General features: G+C 37.7%; 1 protein-coding gene across 1 annotated transcript in view; it reads left to right on the forward strand.

Annotated features, from left to right (window-relative positions):
* The first annotated feature begins 7365 nt into the window (after window positions 1–7365).
* LOC127961640 (phosphofurin acidic cluster sorting protein 1) overlaps window positions 7366–25680 on the forward strand; it is a 34521-nt gene continuing 16206 nt past the window's right edge. The window contains exon 1 of the mRNA XM_052560847.1: window positions 7366–7789. Within this exon, the coding sequence (XP_052416807.1) occupies window positions 7641–7789 (149 nt within the window). The 5' untranslated portion in view covers window positions 7366–7640. The remainder of the gene's footprint in view (window positions 7790–25680) is intronic.

Raw genomic sequence — 25680 nt, forward strand, 5'->3', positions numbered from 1 at the left:
TAGTTATAGTAGTTATTTTTATAGACATGATCTACTCTAAAATATTCAATTCAATTTTCAATTCAAGTTTATTTGTATAGCGCTTTTTACAAAGCAAATCGTTACAAAGCAACTTTACAGAAAATTATGTTTCTACAATATTTAGTAGTAGCTAGTAGTTTGTGCACATTTGACAGGATTTTAGAAAAAATAAAAATAATAATAATACAAGACGTAGTCAGCTAGACGATGAACTATCAATATTATTAATTAAGTTTTTATATGATTCAGTCACACATTTAGCAATAATTGTTAGTTCTGTTTGTTGATTCAGGGTTAGCATCATCTGAGGTCCTCTGAGGGTCAGCATCATCTCTTCTCAGGTGTTCTGGATCCAGACTGGAGCTTGTTTAAATCCTAGTTACCACGGGATGAAGATCCTGTGGCGAAACATAGAAACAAAATAGAGACATCATTAGCATAGCTGCTGATCCAACAAAGTAAAATTAGTTTAACCCAAGCTAATGAATAAAAAAGCACCTTTGATCAGATGCAACTACACTCACAATTTAAAAGATACATTATTCGAATGCTTGGTGAAAGAGATGTGTTTTTAATCTAGATTTAAACAGAGAGAGTGTGTCTGAACCCCGAACATTATCAGGAAGGCTATTCCAGAGTTTGGGAGCCAAATGTGAGAAAGCTCTACCTCCTTTAGTGGACTTTGCTATCCTAGGAACGATCAAAAGTCTAGCTTTTTGTGACCTTAGGGTGCGTGATGGGTTGTAGCGTGGTAGAAGGCAAGTTAGGTACGCTGGAGCTAAACCATTTAGGGCCTTATAGGTAAGTAATGATAATTTGTAACTGATACAGAACTTAATAGGTAGCCAGTGCAGAGACTGTAAAATTGGGGTAATATGATCATATTTTCTTGACCCTGGTAAGGACTCTAGCTGCTGTATTTTGGACGACCTGTAGCTTGTTTATTGAAGAAGCAGGACAACCAGCTAGAAGTGCATTACAATAGTCCAGTCTAGAGGTCATGAATGCATGAACTAGCTTTTCTGCATCAGAAACAGATAACATGTTTCGTTGCTTAGCAATGTTTCTAAGATGGAAGAATGCAGTTTTTTGTAACATTGGAAATATGATTTTCAAAAGACAAATTGCTGTCTAATATAACACCCAGATTTCTGACTGTAGAGGAAGTAACAGTACATCCATCTAGTTGCAGATTGTAATCTACAAGATTCTGTGTAGTGTTTTTTGGTCCAATAATTAGTATCTCTGTCTTATCCGAATTTAATTGGAGAAAATTGTGTGTCATCCAATCTTTTACATTTTTAACACACTCTGTTAGCTTAGATAATTGGGAAGTTTCATCTGGTCTCGTTGAGATATATAGCTGAGTATCATCAGCACAACAGTGGAAGCTAATTCCATATTTTCTAATAATATTACCAAGGGGCAACATGTATATTGAAAATAGAAGGGGACCTAGGACGGATCCTTGTGGCACTCCATATTTTACTGATGATAAATGAGATGACTCCCCATTTAAGTAAACAAAATGGTAGCGATCGGACAGGTAGGATCTAAACCATCTTAGAGCCTGCCCTTGAATACCTGTATAGTTTTGTAATCGATCTATGAGTATGTCATGATCTATGGTGTCGAACGCAGCTCTAAGATCAAGTAAGACTAGAAATGAGATGCAGCCTTGATCTGACGCAAGAAGCAGGTCATTTGTAATTTTAACAAGTGCAGTTTCTGTGCTATGGTGGGGCCTAAAACCTGACTGAAATTCTTCATACAGATCATTTTTATGCAGGAAGGTGCTCAATTGAGCAGACACAACTTTATCTAAAATTTTAGACGTAAATGGAAGATTTGAAATAGGCCTATAATTTGCCAGTACACTAGGATCTAGTTTTGGTTTCTTAATAAGAGGCTTGATAACCGCCAGCTTGAATGGTTTTGGGACGTGTCCTAAAGATAACGACGAGTTTATGATATTGAGAAGCGGTTCTTCGGCTACAGGTAACAACTCTTTCAGTAATTTAGTGGGTACAGGATCTAATAAACATGTTGTTGGTTTAGATACAGTGATAAGTGTATTTAGCTCTTCCTGTCCTATGGTTGTAAAGCACTGCAGTTTATCTTTGGGTGCGATGGATGAAACTGAAGTGTTAGACGCTGTAGAATCTACATTCGCTATTGTATTTCTAATGTTATCTATTTTATCAGTGAAGAAATTCATAAAGTCATTACTATTTAACGTTGGTGGAATATTTGAATCAGGTGGCGTCTGGTAATTTGTTAACTTAGCCACTGTGCTAAATAAAAACCTTGGATTGTTTTGGTTATTTTCAATGAGTTTGTGTATATGCTCTGCCCTAGCAGTTTTTAGAGCCTGTCTATAGCTGGACATACTGTTTTTCCATGCAATTCTAAAAACTTCTAAGTTAGTTTTTCTCCATTTGCGTTCAAGACTACGAGTTACTTTCTTGAGAGAGTGAGTATTACTGTTATACCATGGTACAGTACGTTTTTCTCTAACTTTTTTCAATTTGATTGAGGCAACAGCTTCTAATGTATTAGAGAAAAAAAAAAAAAAATATTGAATTGGCAATAAATGAATCACTGTGAGTGTTGACTTTGTAGCATCCCCATCAGCTGAAACCACAGGAAACATGTTTGTGTTTGTGATGGATGTGAGGTTTAGTCTTGGGTCTGCAGTGAGGCGCTCGGGTCAGTAGGGGGCGAGTGAGAGCGTCTTCAGGAAGTCTTGACCATCACCTGATGTCTGGGAGCTGTTTTGACCTATATAACACTTTCACTGTCACTTGACCTCAGTCGAGAGCAGACAACACTCGTTTCCCATCAAACACGACGCATGAATCCAGTTTTACACATTCCAGACGTCGTCCAAACACTGACTTCATTGTCTCGAATATCATCTCAGTTCTTCACTGGCATCATGATTTCTGATGAGCGAGACGTGAGTTTTATTCAGGAAGATGTGCTGGTGCTCACTGCACACTCAACACCAGTCATGTTTCCTTATGGAAGCCCATTTCTGAACAAAAGAACTAAAATTATGATACAAGTTAAAAATGAGATACTAAGTCATCAATGAGATAAAAAGAGCAATTATGCTGAAAAATGTTATTAACTTAAATTGAGATCAGTTATGACATTCTGAATTATGAAAAAAAAAGCTAGAAACTTTGACTACAAGATAGAGAGTCAATTATGACAGTAGAATTATGAGATACTAAGTCATGTTTATGACACCCATCTAAATTATAAAATTATAAGTTATCAATAGGAGATTAAAAAAATGAATTATGGCATAAAAAAGTAAGATTGAGAATGAATGTCACTTATGACAGGCACGATTATGACCAAATGTGTGCAAAAATTATGAGAAGTCCATTACGGTATAAAAAGTAGAAAGTTTGAAAAACATTAACCTTGATATATAAAGTTACAATTATGAGATGAAAAGTCATAGTTATAACAAAAAGTAAAATGAGAAAAAAAAATTCTGACCAAAAAAAAATGGAAAGACAGATGGTCAATTATGAAAAAACGTTAAGGTGGAAATGATGAGATTGGAGTTTTATTAGTTAATTTAGGCCTATTAGAAAAATAACAATTGCAACTTTTTACTCTATTTACTGTTTTTCATGATTTTGACTTATAATTTCATCTTTTTATCTCATAATTATGATTTATGTCAATGATGACAATAGCACACTCTTGAAATGTTATGCCAGAATTATGATTAAGAAAAGCATGTTTTTTTCCTTCTTGTGTGGCTGAAGTGGGCCTCCGTACTTTTCACATGAAAGTTTGACGATCTTTTTATATTCCTCTACTTCACAAACACATTAATGTACTTCTGCGTGACTAAACTGTGCAGCCAGCGTGTTCAGAGCCGGACTGGAGTGACTCAACTAACCAGCGTTTGATTTGATACCCACAACATCCTTGTGCTGTCCTCGTTAACAGATGAAGTCGTAACACACACACACACACACACACACGTCTCAGGAGACGTCCAGCTGTGTCAGGCATTGGTCAGCATCAGCTGGTCACACTCTCTCCATCAGACGCCTGCGAGCTGATAAATATAGATGTGCTTTCATCACCAGCCTCCTCCGTGGTTCCCACCGCTCACCGCACAAATAATATCTGTCTGCCTGGAAGTGTGTGAGGAGACAGCAGGTGTTTTCTAATCTCAGTGGCCTGCTGCGACACAGGGGTCATTTCTGATTGACCCTCAGTCCTGACTTGTGTATATTATTGTCATATAATCCAGGCTCATTATAATGTGGCTGATCACATGACCAGCTCTACGAAGCACGGTCAGGGTTGTCCTAAGATGACCTGAAGAGTCTGTTGTGATGGTTGTGTGTTTATTCAGAAGCATGTAAACTGGACATTTTGGCATTAACTAATCGCATTAGAGTTGAGACAAACTCAGTGTCCATTAATGGCCTTCAATACTGTTTTTTACAGAAATATTTGATGCCAAAACTTGATATTCGCAAACAGTGTTGACCGATAGCTGTAAAAAAAAAAAAAAAACGAAAACATGTTGACCGATAAATTAACAAAATAGAACTTATTTTTATTTATATAATAAATTGAAATAGTTTAATATTAATATTGATTGATACATTAATAATGAGATGTACACAATATTAAATAATGCATTAAAAAATGTTTATTATTATTTTAAAGTGATGTCATAATTATGACTTCATAATTTAGCATTTTTTATGGGTTTCAACTTTTTGTCAATTGCAACTTAGTATCTCATAATTCTTATATTTTATCTCATAATGGTTGACATGCGATAAAATGGAATTTAAATAATCTTTATCTCATAATTTTGATTAAAAATCTCATAATTCATTAAATGAATGTTTTTATATTTTTATTTTAAAGTGATACGTGTCATTATTATGACTTTTTACTTCATAATTTAGCATTTTTGTATGTGTCTGACTTAGTATCCCATCATTTTGACATTTTATCTCAATGTTTTTTTTTTATTTTATCTCATAATGTCAACAATTTTTATCTTATATTATATTTTATATGATTTTGACATTAAATCTCATGGTTTCAAATTGTCATGTCATAATTCTGACTTAAATCAATTATGACTTTTTACGTCAAATTTATAATTTTCCAAAGCACAATTTGTGGCAAACCCAAAAAAATTACAGCAATCTGACATTTTCACTCAAATCCACTGAAATAATATTTTATATCTAAATATATAATATAAAATACGTCACTGACAGTGTTGTTGTGTTTGAGACGGATATGAATGAAGCAGTTCTACTGTGGATTTTCTGTATATCAGACATCTATACATGAACAAACGCACAACGAGGAGTCATACTGGCAGTGCTAAACCCTCTCAAATTTGACCCACATTGGTACCATCAATAATTCATGAATTCTTAATGATGGTTCAGTGGGTCTGAATGTGTTTATTCTGCTCCTTAAGTGCTTTGTGATGGAGTAAAGCAATCTGAGCAAAGAAAACGTGAAAAGAATTTGAGAGATAATTTCTGGTTGATTTCAGTCACTTTCAGACAACTAAGGAAAATCCCAAATTCAGTATCTCAGAAAATTAGAATATTGTGAAAAGGTTCAATATTGAAGACACCTGGTGCCACACTCTAATCAGCTAATTAACTCAAAACACCTGAAAGCCTTTAAATGGTCTCTCAGTCTAGTTCTGTAGGCTACACAATCATGGAGAAGACTGCTGACCTGACAGTAGTCCAAAAGATGACCATTGACACCTTGCAGAAGAAGGGCAAGACAAAGGGTCATTGCAAAAGAGGCTGGCTGTTCACAGAGCTCTGTGTCCAAGCACATTAATAGAGAGGAGAAGGGAAGGAAAAGATGTAGTAGAAAAAAGTGTACAAGCAATAGGGATAACTGCACCCTGGAGAGGATTGTGAAACAAAACCCATTCAATGTGGGGGATTCACAAAGAGTCACAAAGAGTGGACTGCAGCTGGAGTCAGTGCTTCAAGAACCACTACACACAGACGTATGCAAGACATGGGTTTCAGCTTCGCATTCCTTGTGTCAAGCCACTCTTGAACAACAGACAGCGTCAGAAGCATCTAAAGACAAAAAGGACTGGACTGCTGCTGAGTGGTCCACAGTTATGTTCTCTGAGGAAAGTAAATTTTGCATTTCATTTGGAAATCAGGGTCCCAGAGTCTGGAGGAGGAGAGGAGAGGCACACAATCCACGTTGCTTGAGGTCCAGTGTAAAGTTTACACAGTCAGTAATGATTTGGGGTGCCATGTCATTGTGTTGGTCCACTGTGTTTTCTGAGGTCAAAGGTCAACGCAGCCGTATACCAGGAAGTTTTAGAGCACTTGATGCTTCCTGCTGCTGACCAACTTTATGGAGATGCAGATTTCATTTTCCAACAGGACTTCACACCTGCACACAGTGCCAAAGCTACCAATACCTGGTTTAAGGACCATGGTATCCCTGTTCTTAATTGGTCAGCAAACTCGCCTGACCTTAACCCAATAGAAAATCTAGGGGGTATTGTGAAGAGAAAGATGCGATATACCAGACCCAAGAATGCAGAAGAGCTGAAGGCCACTATCAGATCAACCTGGGCTCTCATAACACCTGAGCAGTGCCACAGACTGATCCACTCCATGCCACACCGCATTGCTGCAGTCATTCAGACAAAAGGAGCCCCAACTAACTATTGAGTGCTGTACATGCTCATACTTTTCAGTTGGCCAAGATTTCTAAATATCCTTTGTTTGTATTGGTCTTCAGTAAAATTCTAATTTTCTAAGATACTGAATTTAGAATTTTAAGGAATAAACATATGAAATATATCAGTCTGTGTGTAATGGATGAATATAATATACAAGTTTCACTTTTTGAATGGATTTAGTGAAATAAATCAACTTTTTGATTATATTCTAATTATATGACCAGCACCTATATGCAAATATTATAAAACAATATAGTTTTTTACTTTATTATTAGTATGTTATTGTATTATATATTGGTGTATTTTAAGATAAGCGTGTTATTTATTTAATTATCTATTTATTTATGCACGCTAGGTATGCATGTAAACATTTCCTTGTAAATGTAAATTGTAAAGCCACTAAAATCTTAAATTATATTATGATTTTTCTTATTTCGCAGGACAAAAACGACAGCTATGCGCTCTCTCTCTCTCTCTCTCTCTCTCTCTCTCTCTCTCTCTCTCTTCTCTCTCTCTCTCTCTCTCTCTCTCTCTCTCTCTCTCTCTCTCTCTCTCTCTTTCTCTCTCTCTCTCTCTCAAGGCTTGTTATGAGGGCTCGTCTTTCACAAGAGGCGTTGCTCTTCGGCCGTGGTGCTTCTCTGCAAGCACAAAAAAGAAGAAATTTCCGCTTCCTGCAACGATAACCAACTAGCGCAACTTGAGAAACATTCGCCGCGACTTTGACGGTGAACGGCGGGTTGAAGCGCAGCGCAGCGCGCGTCGGGATCGGTCTCCCCGAGCCTCGGTCCTCGTGGACGGATGATTGTGCTGCGATAGAGGGTCGGCGCTCCGACAAACAGTCGTTTTATTCGGGGTTTCCTTCTTTGTGTCCTCCAGCATGTCGGACCGGGGAGGGCTCCCGAGGACTGGAGGCGTACCGTCTCCGCAGCCCTCCAAACCGGTGGCGATCACCTCCAATCGGCCGGTGCACATGAACCTGTACGCCACCTGGGAAGTGGACCGATCGTCTCCGAGCTGCGTGCCGAGGTAAGGCGCCTGTCCGCCGGGGAGGGAAGCAGCGGTGCACCGCCGGATAATGCTCGAGGTTTCCTTGACATTTAAACACATAAAGGGCAACACACTGAATTAAAGCTGCAGGGAATAAGATAATGAAAACATCTTAGGTGTAATCAAAGGAATAAATGATCCTGTATTTCAGCACGATATGTGTGTGTCGCGGTTTGCAGCGAATGATCGGTGGTTGAATCTGAACACGACAGTGCGGCGAAGAAAGACAACAGAACAACTTCTTAACAAAGAGCAATGTTCAGACATAGGATAGACTGGAAGTGATCAGGAATGAAACAAGCAAAAATATCAGCCAATGCCTAAGAATATGATATTAATGCAAAGGCCCCATTTTTTGAGTGTAATACTTTTATTAGCAGTAAAAGCAATAACTGTTGTTATTATTAGTAGTTTTATTTCCCCCCAATGATTCTTGGTTGAGAAAACTAAGAACTGCATAAGATTGTTTCCCCATGATGTAGAAGTAATCCTAATGTCTCATTCATGCATTGTATCCATCGTGGGAATGCTGGATTTTTGGGAATAGACTGATGTGATGCTGGTTTAGTGTGTCAGGGTTCCATGCATCTTCTAAATTGGAAATGGAATGGAATTGGTTTGGGATGCTGCTGTGGTAACTGTTGAGCTTCATGTATTGCATTCCCATCTGCTGTTCTGGAAAACATTGGAAGTATATTTCATATTGGAGTATGCCGATATAGAGGTATTACTCCCTAAATATTAAATGTATCATTAGACCAAATATTAAGGAATAAGAACTGATAAAGTAGGCCTAACTGCTGGGATTCATATGTTTTATTATTGGGAGCGGTCTTGTGTATATTGGCTTGGGATGCTGGCATGTTAACTGAGGAGCTTGAATTCCAATCTGGTGGTCTGGAATATGTCGCGGTCGTCTGGAACTCTTAGATATGCTGCTTTAGAATGCGTGGGGATTCTAGTGCATTGTGTTCTAAATCGGGAATGGGATGGAATTGGTTTGGGATGCTGCCATGGTAACTAGGGTTTCCAGCCTGCCAGCAGCGTAGCATTCCCCTGCATTTGTGATCAGGTGAACATGTATGTGTCCGTGTTCAAAACAGTCGTTCTTGTTGAAAGCCAATACTCCCTGCTGCCTGTTGTTTTCACTAGCAGTTAATATCGGCTACGGATGCACACAACACAGACATGTGAAATGGCTGCCCATCGAAGCTAATTGGTTTATTTGTATTAAATGTGTATTGATGGAGCAATTGGGATAGATATGGGTTACACAGCATGTGCTTGTGTATTGCGTGGCATCAAGCGGCTGGAAACTCTAAAAATACACCGAAATATTGATTGGCTTGTTGATGTTTCATGTTTGGCCGGAGCTGATGGCGGTATTCAACATGTAATACATCATGGAAAGAGCATAGTGCTCTCCCTAACTCTATACTATCATCTCGTTTGGGACTACTGTTAAATATTAATGCAATCTTGTTTTATTTCTAATTCAGGTGGACTATAGCCCTGTAACTCACCCTGGCTACTTAATTAGAGCTAAAGATGGCACAGTGGGTGGCACAGGGCACCCGTGTGGAGCGTGTCTGGTTTCGGAGGGTTTGTGAGTGTGTGTGCATGAGTGAAAAGAAGGAATAATGAGCAATAGGAATCGACCTATTAACAGCACAGTAACAATTTCTGATTTAAATTGGCCATAATGAAACGAATGACTAACAGTCCAATGAGTAAATCAACCATCGCTCCGGGCTGCTTTTCCCAAAAGCATCATAAGCCCATTAGATCATGGAAACCACCGGCACCAATGGGCTCTAAAATCTTACTCGGGCTTCTGAAACGTTTGGATGATGCAGTTCTGACGGATTCAGCGAGTCATTAAACAGATTCAAGTCAATAATCTAAGACCGAAAAAATGCCTATTCACTTCACACTGATAACATCTAACTATGAAATTGTAATGGTTGCTCTAATTCTGTGAGAAGTCTGCACAATAAATATAACGGTAACAACACAGAAGAACAATATCGTTATTAGGATCCAGAGTTGAAAGACTTTGCCTTGCACTTTTTACAACAAAGCTGCATTGCTTATTTAAGATGAACAGAACATTGTTGTCTGTTGGTTAAAACATTAATATAACTAACCTGGTTTGCATGGGCCTTAAATAGTTTTTACGGATTCATTTAAAACAAAATAACCTTCTCACAAGAGTAATCGATTGGTGTTTTCGGTGCATCATGCAAATCTTTCTACTCCAGTTTCTTTTGCAAATTGAACCTGTTATGAAAAAAAGCCAATTCAAACCAAAGATGATAACTATATAAGCGCCCACACCAATGCACAATAACATTGTGTTTATTATAAGCGCTCTACAGTTGTGTCATCTGCTGCAGTAAATACTGGAACTCCTTAGAGTCGAATCTATTCTGATTGGCTGTCAGTTATCATCCTTGTTAAAATTGGGTTTTAAAGGGACAGTTCACTCAGAAATGAAAATTGTTTGCCATATGTGTCCCTGGAGCACAAAAGCAGTCGCTCAGGTGTATTTGTAGCAATAGTCACCAGTACATTGTATGGGTCAAAATTATAGATTTTTGTTTTATGCCAAAAATCCTTAGGATATTAACCAAAGATCATGTTCCATGAAGATATTTTGTAAAATGTCTACCGTAAATTTATCAATATTCATTCTTGATTAGTAATATGCATTGCTAAGGACTTAAGTTGGACAACTTCAGTATTTACATTTTTTGCATCCTCAGATTCCAGATTTTCAAATAGTTGCATCTCGGCCAAATATTATTCGATCCTAACAAACCGTACATCAATGGAAAGCTCAATAAAAAGACCCTTATGACTAGTTTTGTTGACTAGGGTCACATATATGATGCACTCCATGTATAATTTTCAATCATTGTTCAATAAAGTGATCGTATCTCTTCACAAAGCTTCAATTAACTTTCAAGGAAAGACAGAAATCTCTCAGGTTTCATTAAAAATATCTTGGAAGATTATGTGTTTGGAACCGCATGACGGTGGGGAAATGATGACCGTTTTCCTTTTTTTGGGGAGGTTAACTATTCCTTTAAGAACAGTTCTCCGTTTGCGACCCTATGAGTGACTATAGCATGTGTGCTGTCATTAGTATCTGCGGTTCGACTCTTTTGTTACCGCGGGTCTGTCATCTGTCTGATATTTGTTAAGATAAAATCATTCCTTGCAAGAATCCCTCGGTGTCTTTTGGCAGCTGAATCTTTGATTGGTGCCAAAGGCCAGCAGGAAAACAGACTGACACCTCATTCAACACAAACAACAGCACTTTACAGTCCGCCTTCACACTTCTGTCGCACACTTCCCCATCAAACCTTCCATAATGGGATGGAACCGAACGGTTAATAGCTTGGTCTTTGAAAAACCACAAACACTGCGTCAGTGACAGCGAAAAGCCATTGATTCGCACATGTGTAGTAACTGAACATGACACGTCATTTCTGAATTCTGCACAGGAACTTGTGTGTTTTATTGTCGGTTTGTTCCTCACACTCCTCATATCCTCTGACTGTCTGTGTTTGACCTATAACATAGAGCTCAAGCCGTATGCAGCACTTTTTTGTTCTTTGAAGATCCGAATGTTTAGATGAGAATCTTCATGTTTGGAGTTGACTTGCTTTAATGAGGAATCACTTGCATTGGTTGGAGGCTGGGGTGTGTTTTCAGTATAAGCGTGGTGTTTGGCACAGGCGCTGTCTGGTTGTTTCCTGTTTGTCTGTTTCCCTCTGCAGTCTGAGGGCTGACGATGTCACATCCTTTTGTTTGCGCTGCCACCGATTTCTGGAGTCACGCTTTGTTCACCTGATTTGATTGTTGAGCACAAAAAGAGAGCGAACCCAGGCGCCGACAGACAGAGAGACGGGATGGAGGGAGACGAGGAGAGATGTGAATCAGGGAGCGAGGGATGATGGGTCGAGGGTGGGAAGGTAATTGCTGCTGTCACAAGATTCGAACTGCGTGGCACCCAATCAATGACGGCAGGACGGCACTGGAAAAGCCATCTCGTCTGAGATCAGTCTGAAATTAAATTCACCTCCATATCTACAAGGTCGAACAATCAAATGGAGGCTATTGCTGAATTTGGGGATTTGAGTCTAAATAAATAACTTTCTTTTTATGTGTGTGTGTGTGTGTTATTTTGAACAATTAATCTATGCAAATTACTCCAAACCACTTTTATTCTTTACCTCAGTCTGGTATTGAATGCTTTTCATGATACGCTTGATTTTTTTTTTAATGGATAAAATTAAGCCCTTTTTTATTAAACATTCATTATTTAATTTTTGGGATAGTAGATAACATTATTTAATATTTATTTAATTATTTAATATTTAATGAAAGAATAGATAATATTATTATTCAAAATTATTTGCATTTTAGTTTTTTGTTGTGATGTTTTTCCCCCATTTTTATAAGTGTTTATTTTACTAATACTATTGTGAAGGTTTAAATTTTTAGTTTGTTTTATTTCTGTTCTATTGTTTAATATCTGTTTATTTCAGCATTACTGATTTTAATCTATTTTCTAATTTTCTTAAGTTCAAGTTTACTTATATATATTAATGTGTGTATAAAATGTTTTATTTCAATAAAAACAGTTTCTTATCTTAATAATAACACTAAGGCTTAATGATTTGTCAGTAAGGCATGTGTGAACTAGTGCTAACTATTATAACTCTCAGGTTAGAGGACTTGTCTTTGCAAGATCTGTTTCACTGGAAGTATTGGGGAAATTTGGACAGTTGCATTATGGGTAGCGTGTGCTCTGCTTCCATGACGTGAACAGAGCTGTGGGATGTCATCTTGATATCCTCTGGCATGCGTTGAGGACTGAGGGATCTTCTGGGGACTCAGGGTTGGGGTTCATGAGTTACTCTACGCTCTGACACAGCGGATCAAGATGGACTTTCCCATTTACTCATCGCTCTTTCTTTCTGGAGGAGAATTCTCTCTCTCTCTCAGCATCAGCTGGATTCTTCCACTCTTCAAAAAAAGATTAGACAGTTTTAGAAATCGGTAATTTGATGTGTATGCATATGAAACGAGTTTCTTTCATCACCTCAGTCACCTTTGCTTACATGAATTATTGCCTTTATATCGTCTATCAGCCACTGCTCTCCAGATACTGCTGTCCACTTAGAAAAATCCATATTCTTCAACTACTAGTTGTGACTTTATATTAAAAATAAAAGTTAAAGGTAGTCAAAAGCTACTACTATAACCCTTTACTGCCTTTCAAAGATGCTGCCATTCTTGCTTTTTTTCCACCAAGTCTTATCTGGTGTGCTTTTATAGTTCTTCAGGGTTTGTAGGAGAATATATATTAAATGGGTTTATTTGGAGTGTTTTTGAAAGGAAATCTCTGGATGACTGTAAAATCTATTTAATTTCTTCCCAAATTCCATTTTAGAATATAGTTTTTGACCTAAATTCCATTTTGGAACTTTGTTTTTTAAATGAATTCCATTCTGGAATTGTATTTTTTTAAATAAAAATCCGTAGTTTTTTGTTTTACGTTTTCTCTATTAGATTCTATGTTAATGGTTGAATTGATTTCAATCATCAAAAAGCGTGTTCAATGAACTGAATTCATAAAAATTTTAATCGTTAATCAATTATATTATTATTTTCTTTTTTATAAATGTAACCATTCCTTTACAAAAAACATTGAGTTGTAATAATTTTTGTTCTGCAATGTATAAAAACATATTTCTGTCATAATTTCAAAAAGTTTAACCAAACATTTCTATTGGAAAACTTTTAACAGTTTATTTTTTTATTTTATTTTTTATAAAATGAAAATAACAATACATTTATAGCAGATACAAGAAATTAATTTCTACTGTCAACTAATTAACAGCAGTAATCATAAATATTAAAACTTTTTCAATTTCATAAAGTTAATGATTTAATACTTTCCAACATTTATAACCGAGAGCATTGCATTTTTTTATAGTTTTTATTTGTCAAATAATGTTCTGCACAGCAATTCTAGTATATTTCAGTCATTCAAGTTAAACCAAACCTTTATTGCAGTGGTGTAGACCTTTGTGTTTGATGTGCTTGTAATACATGTCTTCATCACATCCAGTTCAGTGCATCAGACTGAGAATGGCTTTAGACTGAAGTATGCTCGGATCATGTTTCATGAATGCCTCTCATTGATGAGCAGCTATTGACACACGGCAGGTGTGTTGGAAGTTTGAGCACACACGATGCATTGTGTGTCTGTCTTTGATCGCTGATTTTACCTGATTTCCATGCATGGCCTTTGTTGCTCTCATGGCGTGCGGATGCGTGTTGGTGTCATCAGTATTTCTGTTATGAAACCCTATACTCTCATAGGGAGAATGCAGAAGCAGAAGCTTTATCTTGTTGTGTGTCCTGGACGTTTATTAACACAATCCATGAGAGCGCAGCCGTGGTGCAGTGAGATACGGACACGGTTCATCACCATTCCCCGAGCTTATTAATGCTGACATGTGAACAGCTTTACTTTTCTGTATGCATGTTTGCAACTGTTCTTATAACTGTTGGGTGCATGTTCTGCAATCTGAGCCTCTATGGTTGAAAATGAAAGGTGTTGCTGCACTGAATCACCAGCAGTGTGATGAGCTCTGACGTGGTTCTTGTGATTGAATCACACACATGCTGGAGTGAGACACACTGACCCACTAACACAGTCCAACAGCTCCGGCACATGACTGATGATGTGACACGCTCACTTTCTCCTCTCCGGTTCAGATGCTTCTGAATTGAAGTCAGTTGGTACTCTAAAAGTCAAAAAAAGCACATAGAGGAAACACAAAATGAATAACTGTGGCTCTGGATGATATATTGAGGGCTTGGAGATAGCTCTGAACATCATTACATGTAATCCAGGGCTTCAGGCTAACAGTGATGTACGCTTAGTGAACGAATCATTATTTTTGGTGAACCAGATGAACCAGTTCGTCACATCGGACTGAAGCTTTGTAAGATTTCACATATGAAGCAGCACAGACCTACTGGTGTCAGTTTATTCATCTTGTTAAACTGATCAGTGTTTAAGCCACTGATTTAAACCACAAGGACCATTTACATGTGGTATGTCCAATGATATGAAGATCATTGGAAAAAATTAAGCTTTATTTTTACATTTATTCATTTAGCAGATGCTTTTATCCAAAGTGACTTACAGATGAGGACACTGGAAGCAATTAAAATCAACAAAAAGAGCAATGATATATAAGTGATATAACAAGTCTCAGTTAGCTTAACACAGTACACGTAGCAAGGGCTTTTAAATAATAGAATAAATAAAAAGAAAACCGATAGAAAAGAAAAAGAATAGAGCAAGCTAGTGTTAGAGGTCTTTTTTTATAATTGTATAATAATGAAGGAAAATGGATAGAATACAAAAAGATTACACTTTTTTTTTTTAAAGAATATAATTAAAATAGTGAGTGTTAAAGTTCGAGGGTCAAATAAAGATGGAAGAGATGTGTTTTAAGCCGATTCTTGAAGATGGCTAAGGACTCAGCTGTCCGGATTGAGTTGGGGAGGTCATTCCACCAGAAGGGAACATTTAATTTAAAAGTCCGTAAAAGTTGACTGTGCTTCTTTGGGATGGCAGAATCAAGCGAAGTTCACTTGCAGAACGCAAGCTTCTAGAGGCACAAGTCTTAAGTAATGAGGTAAATGGGTGCAGAGCCAGTGGTAGTTTTGTAGGCAAACATCGATGCCTTGAATTTTATGCAAGCAGCTATTGGAAGCCAGTGCAGATTGATAAACAGAGGTGTGACGTGTAATCTTTTCGGCCGCGTTCTGAATTAATTGTAAAGGTTTGATAGAACTGGCTGGAAGACCTGCCAAGAGAGCATTGCAATAGTCCAGCCTGGACAGAACAAGAGCTTGAACAAGGAGTTGTGCAGCATGCTCTGAACGAAAGAGCCTGGTCTTCTTGATGTTGAATAAAGCAAATCTGCAGGATCGGACAGTTTTAGCAATGTGGTCTGAGAAAGTCAGCTGATCATCAATCATAACTCCAAGGCTTCTAGCTGTTTTTGGAGGAGTTATGATTGGTGTGAACCTAATTATTCCATGTAGACAGAGAAGGGAAGTGGTCCAAGAACTGAGCCCTGAGGCACCCCAGTAGTTAGATGTTGTGACTCGGACACCTCACCTCTCCAAGATACTTTGAAGGACCTATCTGATAGGTAAGACTCAAACCACTGAAGTGTGGTTCCTGTGCCAGTAGGGTTGACATGAGCATCTGGTGGTTAACAGTGTCAAAAGCAGCGGACAGATCAAGCAGGATAAGTTTATATTTCATTGAATATAATACTTTTTTTATTTTTTATAAAATGTAACTATTTATTTTAACTGGAAAATCAGAATATTTACAACAGCATTATTTTAGTATTATTTATAACACTTTAGACTGTGTCTGTCCTCCGCTGCAGTGTGTGGATTGTAAACAGTCACGGAGTCTGTTTTTAAGGTCAAGCTCAGAAAATGAAAGTGAAGCGAGACTTTGATGGATGTCACAGGTTGTTTCAGTGTGTGGGATGTCCCGCTGCGTGTGGATGTCTGGTCTCTTATCTGTCCTGAACACAGCCCTCAGAAAGGGCACAGACGTATGACGTACGTCTCAGATGTATTTTTCACAATCAAGCTCTTTTACCCATTACTGTAATTTGCTATAAATATCATTCTTGTCTTAACAATACAAAAATAAATAAATAAAACAAATATCATGAAGTATATTTGAAGTTGTGCTTTACAAATTAAATTATATTTAATTACGGTAATTAGCTTAAGAACATTAAACTAGTGACAGTAGGAAAAACATTTCTGTAAATAGTTTGTATAAGTAGTTTTATGTCTGTTTTATGTCAGTTTTTTTTTTTTTTACAATTTGCACAAATTAGTGTTTAATGATGTCTATATGCTTAATTTTAATAAAATTGGTTCTAAAATTCTCATACTTTTATCTTAGCACATGCATTTTTTTAATATTATCTATTATTATTTTTCAGTCATTCTATTTTGCTTGTATTAATTTTTATATTGGTTTTATTTTTAGCAATTTCAATACTGCAGCTTATTTCAATTAGTTTTTAAGGCAAGATTTTCTCATTTTTGTTTTAAGGTTTTTGATCCAAACTAACAAACAGAATGGAATGAATAGAACTAAACAAACTGATCTCTTTAACGTTACTGTAACCTCACAGACCTAATAAAGTAAAGTTCAGTGTCAGGACGATGCAGGAGCAGAAAACGGGCGTGAGGGGAACAGACTCGTCCTCGCCGCGAGCGCTGCTGAGACGGGACGGGGTTATTACAGAGGAGCGAGAGTCTGTCAGGACGCTGAAGACTGCGGCTCTGTTGTACAGCGTCCATTAAGAACCTGACCAGCTCCTGTGTGTTTGACCAGCTACTTCCCTCTTTCATTATTACCTGTGAGTGAGTGAGTCAAGTCAAGTCACCTTTATTTATATAGCGCTTTAAACAAAATACATTGCGTCAAAGCAACTGAACAACATTCATTAGGAAAACAGTGTGAATAATGCAATATGATAGTTAAAGGCAGTTCATCATTGAATTCAGTGATTTCATCTCAGTTCAGTTAAATAGTGTCTGTGTATTTATTTGCAATCAAGTCAACGATATCGTTGTAGTTGAAATGTCTCCAACTAAGCAAGCCAGAGGCGACAGCGACAAGGAACCGAAACTCCATCGGTGACAGAATGGAGAAAAAAACCTTGGGAGAAACCAGGCTCAGTTGGGGGGCCAGTTCTCCTCTGACCAGACGAAACCAGCAGTTCAATTCCAGGCTGCAGCAAAGTCAGATTGTGCAGAAGAATCATCTGTTTCCTGTGGTCTTGTCCTGGTGCTCCTCTGAGACAAGGTCTTTACAGGGGATCTGTATCTGGGGCTCTAGTTGTCCTGGTCTCCGCTGTCTTTCAGGGCTGCAGAGGTCTTTTCTAGGTGCTGATCCACCATCTGGTCTGGATACGTACTGGATCCGGGTGACTGCAGTGACCCTCTGACCTGGACACAGACTGGATCTGGTGGCTACGGTGTCCTTGGAATGAGAGAGAATCAGACAAATATTAGCGTAGATGCCATTCTTCTAATGATGTAGCAAGTACATAGGGTGTTATGTGAAGTGTTTCCGGTTCCGGTTTACCTAATTAATGCAGCCTTTAATGGATTTGGATATTAAAAGCATATTAGTATGTTATGTGTAAGCCAGGTTAAAGAGATGGGTCTTTAATCTAGATTTAAACTTCAAGAGTGTGTCTGCCTCCCGAACAATGTTAGGAAGGTTATTCCAGAGTTTAGGCGCCAAATAGGAAAAGGATCTGCCGCCCGCAGTTGATTTTGATATTCTAGGTATTATCAAATTGCCTGAGTTTTGAGAACGTAGCAGACGTGGAGGATTATAATGTAAAAGGAGCTCATTCAAATACTGAGGTGCTAAACCATTCAGGGCTTTATAAGTAATAAGCAATATTTTAAAATCTATACGATGTTTGATAGGGAGCCAGTGCAGTGTGGACAGGACCGGGCTAATATGGTCATACTTCCTGGTTCAAGTAAGAACTCTTTCTGCTGCATTTTGGACTAGCTGTAGTTTGTTTACCAAGCGTGCAGAACAACCACCCAATAAAGCATTACAATAATCTAACCTTGAGGTCATAAATGCATGGATTAACATTTCTGCATTTGACATTGAGAGCATAGGCCGTAATTTAGATATATTTTTGAGATGGAAAAATGCAGTTTTACAAATGCTAGAAACGTGGCTTTCTAAGGAAAGATTGCGATCAAATAGCACACCTAGGTTCCTAACTGATGACGAAGAATTGACAGAGCAGCCATCAAGTCTTAGACAGTGTTCAAGGTTATTACAAGCAGAGTTTTAAGGCCCTATAATTAACACCTCTGTTTTTACAGAATTTAGCAGTAAGAAATTACTTGTCATCCAGTTTTTTTATATCTACTATGCATTCCATTAGTTTTTCAAATTGGTGTGTTTCACCGGGCCGTCAAGAAATATAGAGCTGAGTATCATCAGCATAACAGTGAAAGCTAACACCATGTTTCCTGATGATATCTCCCAAGGGTAACATATAAAGCGTGAAGAGTAGAGGCCCTACTACTGAGCCTTGAGGTACTCCAACTGATGGTGGTCATAGAAGTACGATTTAAACCATGCCAATGCATTTCTATTAATGCTAACAAAGTGTACAAGTCTATGTAAAAGAATTTTGTGGTCAATTGTGTCAAACGCAGCACTAAGATCCAATAAAACTAATAAGAGAGATACACCCACGATCAGATGATAAGGAGAGTAGTCTCAGTACTATGTTACGGTCTAAATCCTGACTGGAAATCCTCAGATATACCATTTTTCTCTAAGAAGGAATATAATTGTGAGGATACCACCTTTTCTAGAATCTTGGACAGAAAAGGGAGATTCGAGATTGGTCTATAATCAACTAGTTCTTTGGGGTCAAGTGTGTGTGTGTGTGTGTGTGTGTGTGTGTGTGTCTCATCTTGGCATCTGCATTCTGCACATGAATGAAGGTTTGGCAGGTTTGGTGAGAACAGGAGCAGATGTCGTCATGGAGAGCGTCTGGGATCTCTTATCATCTGTCAACCTGTTCACACTGACCACGCTTCAGATTTCACTGAGTAACACACTTCTGTACCTCTGGACAAACACAGGGCTTTCTAACTGATTATGTGAGTGCGTTCTGCTGGATGATGTTATATTATGTCTGTCTGTTGATTCATATCCTATCAAGCTCATAGAAAATCCTAGAAACCTCTTCGATATTCCCTAAACATCCAAAAACACCTTAAAAACAAAACTAGCAGCGCCTTCATTTGACTTCAGTGAACTTTCAAATCTGTGTCTGCTTACGTTTCCAGACGAGGCATTAAGGCGATATTTTGAAATTTTGTGTTGACCGTGTTAAAAATGCACAAATTGAAGTTTTGTAATTTGCGTGTGTGTGTGTGTGTGTGTGTGTGTGAACATGTTTTTCTGTGGTGAGTGAGGTATGCGGTTGTGAAACAGCGAGCAGAGACACGTGGGAGTGTCGTTCACATGACCTTCAGCCTGATCTCAGACGTTTCTCCTAACATTTCTAAGAAGTATAAATTAAAAATAGTCTCTCATCTGTCAGTGACTGACGTCCAGTTAGAGTCTCCAGAAACATGATTTGACGAGGAGTGATGGGTTCATATCCAGATGTTGTGATTGCAGACTTTGCTGTTTGAGTTTGAGAAGTTTCTTCTGAAGATCTTGAGAAAAGTCTTTTGAGATGACGGCTATATTTATTTTTAGGAGAAACAAACCACAAACTTTCCATTATCTAACTAGAAGTTATATTTGTACATAATGAGATTATGAGATATTGTTAGTGATTTTTCACAGACACATAAACAAACAAACAAACACACACACACACACACACACACACACACGCACACATGCCTGGAGCAAGAGTTGGAGGAGTTTGGTATGAGATGCATCCCATCAAGAAAAATGTCATGACGTGTGTCTGTGTGTGTGTGTGTGTGTGTGTGAGAGAGAGTTGTGCAAGATCTGGATTGTGGCCAGTGGTTTGATTAGTTGAGACAGACTCGTCGCGAGATGAAGAATGAGAGATTGTGTCTGGTAAACACAATGAGGAGAGAGAGTTTTTGTTTCATTTGTTTATTAAGAGTGAAGTGTTCAATCTCAAACACTCCTGCTATCTTCCTTCGGGGGGTTTCTGGGTACTAGGGGCGTGAGTTACATTTTAGACTCAATGTTGACTTTTTTTCCAATTTACCAATGAAAATGGTTCCAATCAAAGCCGGAGCAGAACATGTGTGCATCAAACAAACCGTGTTTAATCTGTTGAGTAATCATCAATTAATAATCATCAAATGATCCATTCATCAATCACTGTCAGTTTTAACATCATCGGCCTGAATAGCATCATAAAAACACTCTCAGCGTTATCTTCTTTATCGATATTGGGGAAAATATCCTCAAAAACTGAGGTACCACTTTTTGTCAATGTCTCACAATCTTCTTTGCTCGGGTGTTTTGGGTGGTAACATCCGGACCCATGTGACAAACTACAAAATCCCCCTCAAGTCTTTACCCTGGTCTCTAGATTTGCACCTTTCCTTCGATCTAAATCTGTGGGATTTGTTTGTAAATCGTAATAAAGTAATAGCACACCTCAAATGAAGAGAGATGAGTTTCATGCCCAGGTCTGGAAACCCTTTTTTAACCACACACACACACACACACACACACACACACACACACACACACACACACACACACAGAAAGAAATAAATTAAAGCTCTAAGAAATGATCTGCATCAACTGCATATTGATTTTCATTCGCAAAGAACGTAAACAAACCGAGTCAATCTTTCTCTCTCAAACACACACACACACACACACACAGTTCTCCACAGCGGTCGACTGAAGGCCTATTGTCTTCACAGCATGACCACTAAATTGCAGGATCATTTGATTGTTCCCTTGGGGTTCACACACACACACACACACACACACACACAGTAGAGTAATTCTGGTCTGAACTCTTCTGTCATCTTCACCCAAACCCGTCTCAGACACGTCAGTCTCAGTTTAGACATGCTTGAAGCAGCACTGATCTCAGACCTGTCCTGAGCATCAGATGATGAAGAAGATGAAGATGATGATGAGGAGGGTGCAGGCTCTCATCAGCTGTGATGTAATCTCTGTCCTCAGCACCACTGGCTCGTGTGGTCTCATCAGCTGTTGAGTGTCAGCTCAGATACTGGAGGAAACGTTCTCCTTCATGATGTGACACACACAGAGGAGGCACGAGCCGACAGGAAGAGGAAGTGGCAAAATGACGGACCGATCCATTAGATACTTAATCTCCCGTGACATCACATCCTGTTCACCACCTGATGTTGAAGCATTGCTGTTGACTTGATTTTAAAGACGTGTGATTGAAGGCCTGTACCGTATTGTATTTTAAATATTACTTTTCCAATTATATATATGCAAATATATAAGTTTGTGATCGCAGTAAGATTTTTAATGTTTTTAAAGAATGTTCTTCTGCTCATCAAGACTGCATTTATTTGATCAAAAATATACCAAATGCAGTAGAATTGTGAAATATTATTGCAATTTAAAAAGATGGTTTTATATTTTAATATATTTTAAAATGCCATTTATTCCTACGATGTAAAGCTGAATTTCTGAATATTAGAAGAATATATATATTTCTGTGAAATACTGTAGATATAGACATTTCTGGACAAATGTAAATGTTTTTATAAAACATAAAAAACAATATGTAATAGTAAAGAGCAAGCATGCTTTAGAAATATATTCTAGATGTTTTAGTATCTTTAAAACAAAGCAAACTTAAAGCCCCATTATTTGGGTGCAGTCTGCCTGACGTCTGCAGGACTGAGAAGTGTTCTTCAGAAGAATCTCGCTCAGTAACACAGGAATGTCCCGCTGAGAGATGCCTGATGGGAAACTCATAACTCAGGTGTGTCCAGGTGCAGTCTGAGCAGCGTGAGTGATCTGAGAGATGTGAAATCACTTGTTTTACGTCACGAGTCTCGTTCTGGTGTGATGGTGATCAGTGATTTACTGCAGCTGAACACATCTCTCTCTCTCTGTGTGTGTGTGTGTGTGTGTGTGTGTGTGTGTGAGGCACCAGCTCAGAGCTAAAGTGCTAATGAGAGAGAGCTGGATCAATTCACTCTGTATTCAAAAAATAAATTGGATCTCTCTCTCACACACACACACACACACACATTGGGTTTGGCTCAGTATCGAAATGTTCTCTTTGCTGTGACACCAGTACCTTAGTATTGATCCTAAATCGATACCTTAAAGGGACCGATCTCCCAAAAATGAAAATCCTGACATCATTTACTTTATTTTAATATTGTCCTTGTTTTTTGGTGTCTATATGTAACTTTATATTTAATTAGTGAGGTTTTCTGAGCTGTTTCTTCCTCTTCCTCCTGGCAGAACTGTTTGTGGTTGAGTTATGAAAGTTGGCACACAGATAGAGGACAGTCTGAACATTAACCCCTGCAAATCTGGAGTCACTAACTCAAACCTTCTAGCGCCACCAACAGGCCAAAGTCACACTCATGTTTATGCTAACTTGGGCTAGAAACAAAATACTTGGCTCATGTTGAATCAGTTGTCATCTGTAGTAAATATTTTCCTGCCATTTAAAAAATTTTTTCTGAAAAAAAAGATATATTAGTGCTGTCAAATTATTAATTACGATAAATCTCATACAAAATAAATGTTTTATTTACATAATATATGTAGGTGTACTGTGCTTTGTATATATAAATACACACATGCAAGTTTATATATTTAGTATATTTTTATATAATATAAAAGATATATTTTTTTAAATTAGACATCTAAATACATGTAAAATATATACATTTATTATACACTATAAATATACCCAGAACACACACACATTATGCAAACAAAAACTTTTATTTAGTATGCGATTAATCGTTTGACATCACTCATATATAAACGCATACATACTCCTCTTAGACAATTCGTCTGATTTTCACCAAAAACGGCTCCGATCATCTTTAGACCTCCGTCTGAACACAACTGTTTTCACTCAGATCATGTTACAGATCTATGTCATGCAATAACTAGTTCTGATCTGAGTCTCTCGCTGTCAGCGTGCTGTGTATAATCTGAGAACTGTGTTACACACTGGGTCATTTTTAGTAGTTAGATGATTTATTAAATTGTGCAATTAATGCATTGAGTATTTTTGTTGTCAGACTGTGGTGCATCGATGCATTTCTGCCTGAACGTTAGCTTTGTTTCGACTCTTCAGGACAGAACAGACCTCGTCTGGAGCAGCTGAAGGAGTCCATGCTAATCACATCTGCTCTCGTTTCTAATCAGTGCTGTGTGTGTGTGTGTGTGTGTGTGTGTGTGGAGATCAGCCAATAGTCTTAGACGGCTTGAAAGCTGATATGAATGTAATAAAGGTTTGTCTGAGGTTTGATGTAGGGTGGGCTTAGAGGAGAGAAACTGTCATTAGCTCTGCATAAAAACAAACGTCGATGGAAAGTACCAGTGTGTGTGTGTGTTTGTGTGTGTTTAGCATTGTCAGTGTATTGTGCTCCTGCAGTTTCTCTGTGTCTGTGTGAGTATGTGACCTGCATACTGATCACACACACACACACACACACACACTTTCTCATCAGTGAGGCTGATGAGGATAAAGCTTCTCGCTGCTCAGTCAGTTGTGTGTTCATATTATTTCTGCATGCACACACACACACACACACATTGATTTATGAGGCTTCACCTGTAGGTCTTAAATGAGGTCTTGTCGTTTCGAAGACAACAGGAGATGATTGGTGTGATTGTGTCATGTTTGTAACACGAGGAGAACACAGAACAGGAAGTGAAAGAGGATGAAAGGGAAGTGCAGAGGCTTTGACAGATCTATTTCCTGTCTCCAGTCATTTCCCAACTTCATAACAAACCTCAGCCACTGCACTTCACTCTTTATAGTTTATAAGTCATTGTTTGGATATTTATTACTATTATTATTATGAATCTTGTGTAAAGCTAGTTTCAATAATTATATTTTATACAGTTGTTTTGAATGATGATGATGATGATTATTATTATTATTAGTGTTTAAGTATTATTTGCAGCACGTAAACAATAAAACCATCCATTTATATAGTTGAAAATGATGCACAGCAGTATTTAAATGACTATGTTTTATAAAATAGTTTTGATTATTATTTGCTTTAATATTATTCGATGAAATATATAGGATAATTTAATCTTAACTAATTATATTTTATATAATAATGTAAGGATAATAATAATGTTTTTTTATTTATTTTAATATTTTTATCAGCATTTATAAAGTTCACAATGATGCACAAAAGCATTTAAATAATTATATTTTATAAAATGGTGCTGATTATTATATTTTAATATAACAAATGTTATTATTATTATTATTATTATTATTATTTATTATTATTATTATTATTATTATTATATTTGCCTGCCACAATCACGGTTCTAAAATCGATGCACAAAAGCATTTCATATTGTTTAGGGTTCTTTTAATAAATATTGTGAAATGATTATTTAACATTGCATCGTTTAGTAGTACAGTTTTTTACAGTAAAAGCCGCTGAGCTTCGGAGACGCTGCTGGGAGACGCTTCTAGTTCTGGTTCGTTTCTCTCAAACCGTGCCGTGAATCTCCCAGAAGGCCGTTTGATGGCGTCGCTCCGCTTCGGTCGGGAACATCTGCACAAACACCGGAGCACAGCTCAGTTTGGATCGAGATTAATGCAGGGTTTGTTGGCTGTGAGTGTTTGAGTCTGGATCAGAGCCGTCTGTTACTGTGATGTGTTTTAATGGGACTGTAGCAGGAAATCACAGCCTGCTCTCTCAGGAGCTGGTGTTCGTGTGGGGTTGATTAGTCGCCTGTTTAATTAGACTGATTTCAGGACACAAACCCATCATTACCGCTGTCAGCAGAAACCCTGGAAAGATACAGTCTGGGAATGTCCTTTTAAAACACACCGTTCAAATAAAAATACTGGATTTTCTAAATATTTCCAGATTTTAAAATATTTGTAGATATCTGATGTAGATCAGATATTTGTCAGTTTGTATGTATATATACAGTACAGACCAAAAGTTTGGACACTCAGTGTTGAGGAGTGAATCGCTGAAAGCACCAGTGACCTCTGACCTGATGCTGTGGGTTC

The sequence above is a fragment of the Carassius gibelio genome, chromosome B7, assembly GCF_023724105.1.
Source record: "Carassius gibelio isolate Cgi1373 ecotype wild population from Czech Republic chromosome B7, carGib1.2-hapl.c, whole genome shotgun sequence".
NCBI classification, from domain to species: Eukaryota; Metazoa; Chordata; class Actinopteri; order Cypriniformes; family Cyprinidae; genus Carassius; species Carassius gibelio.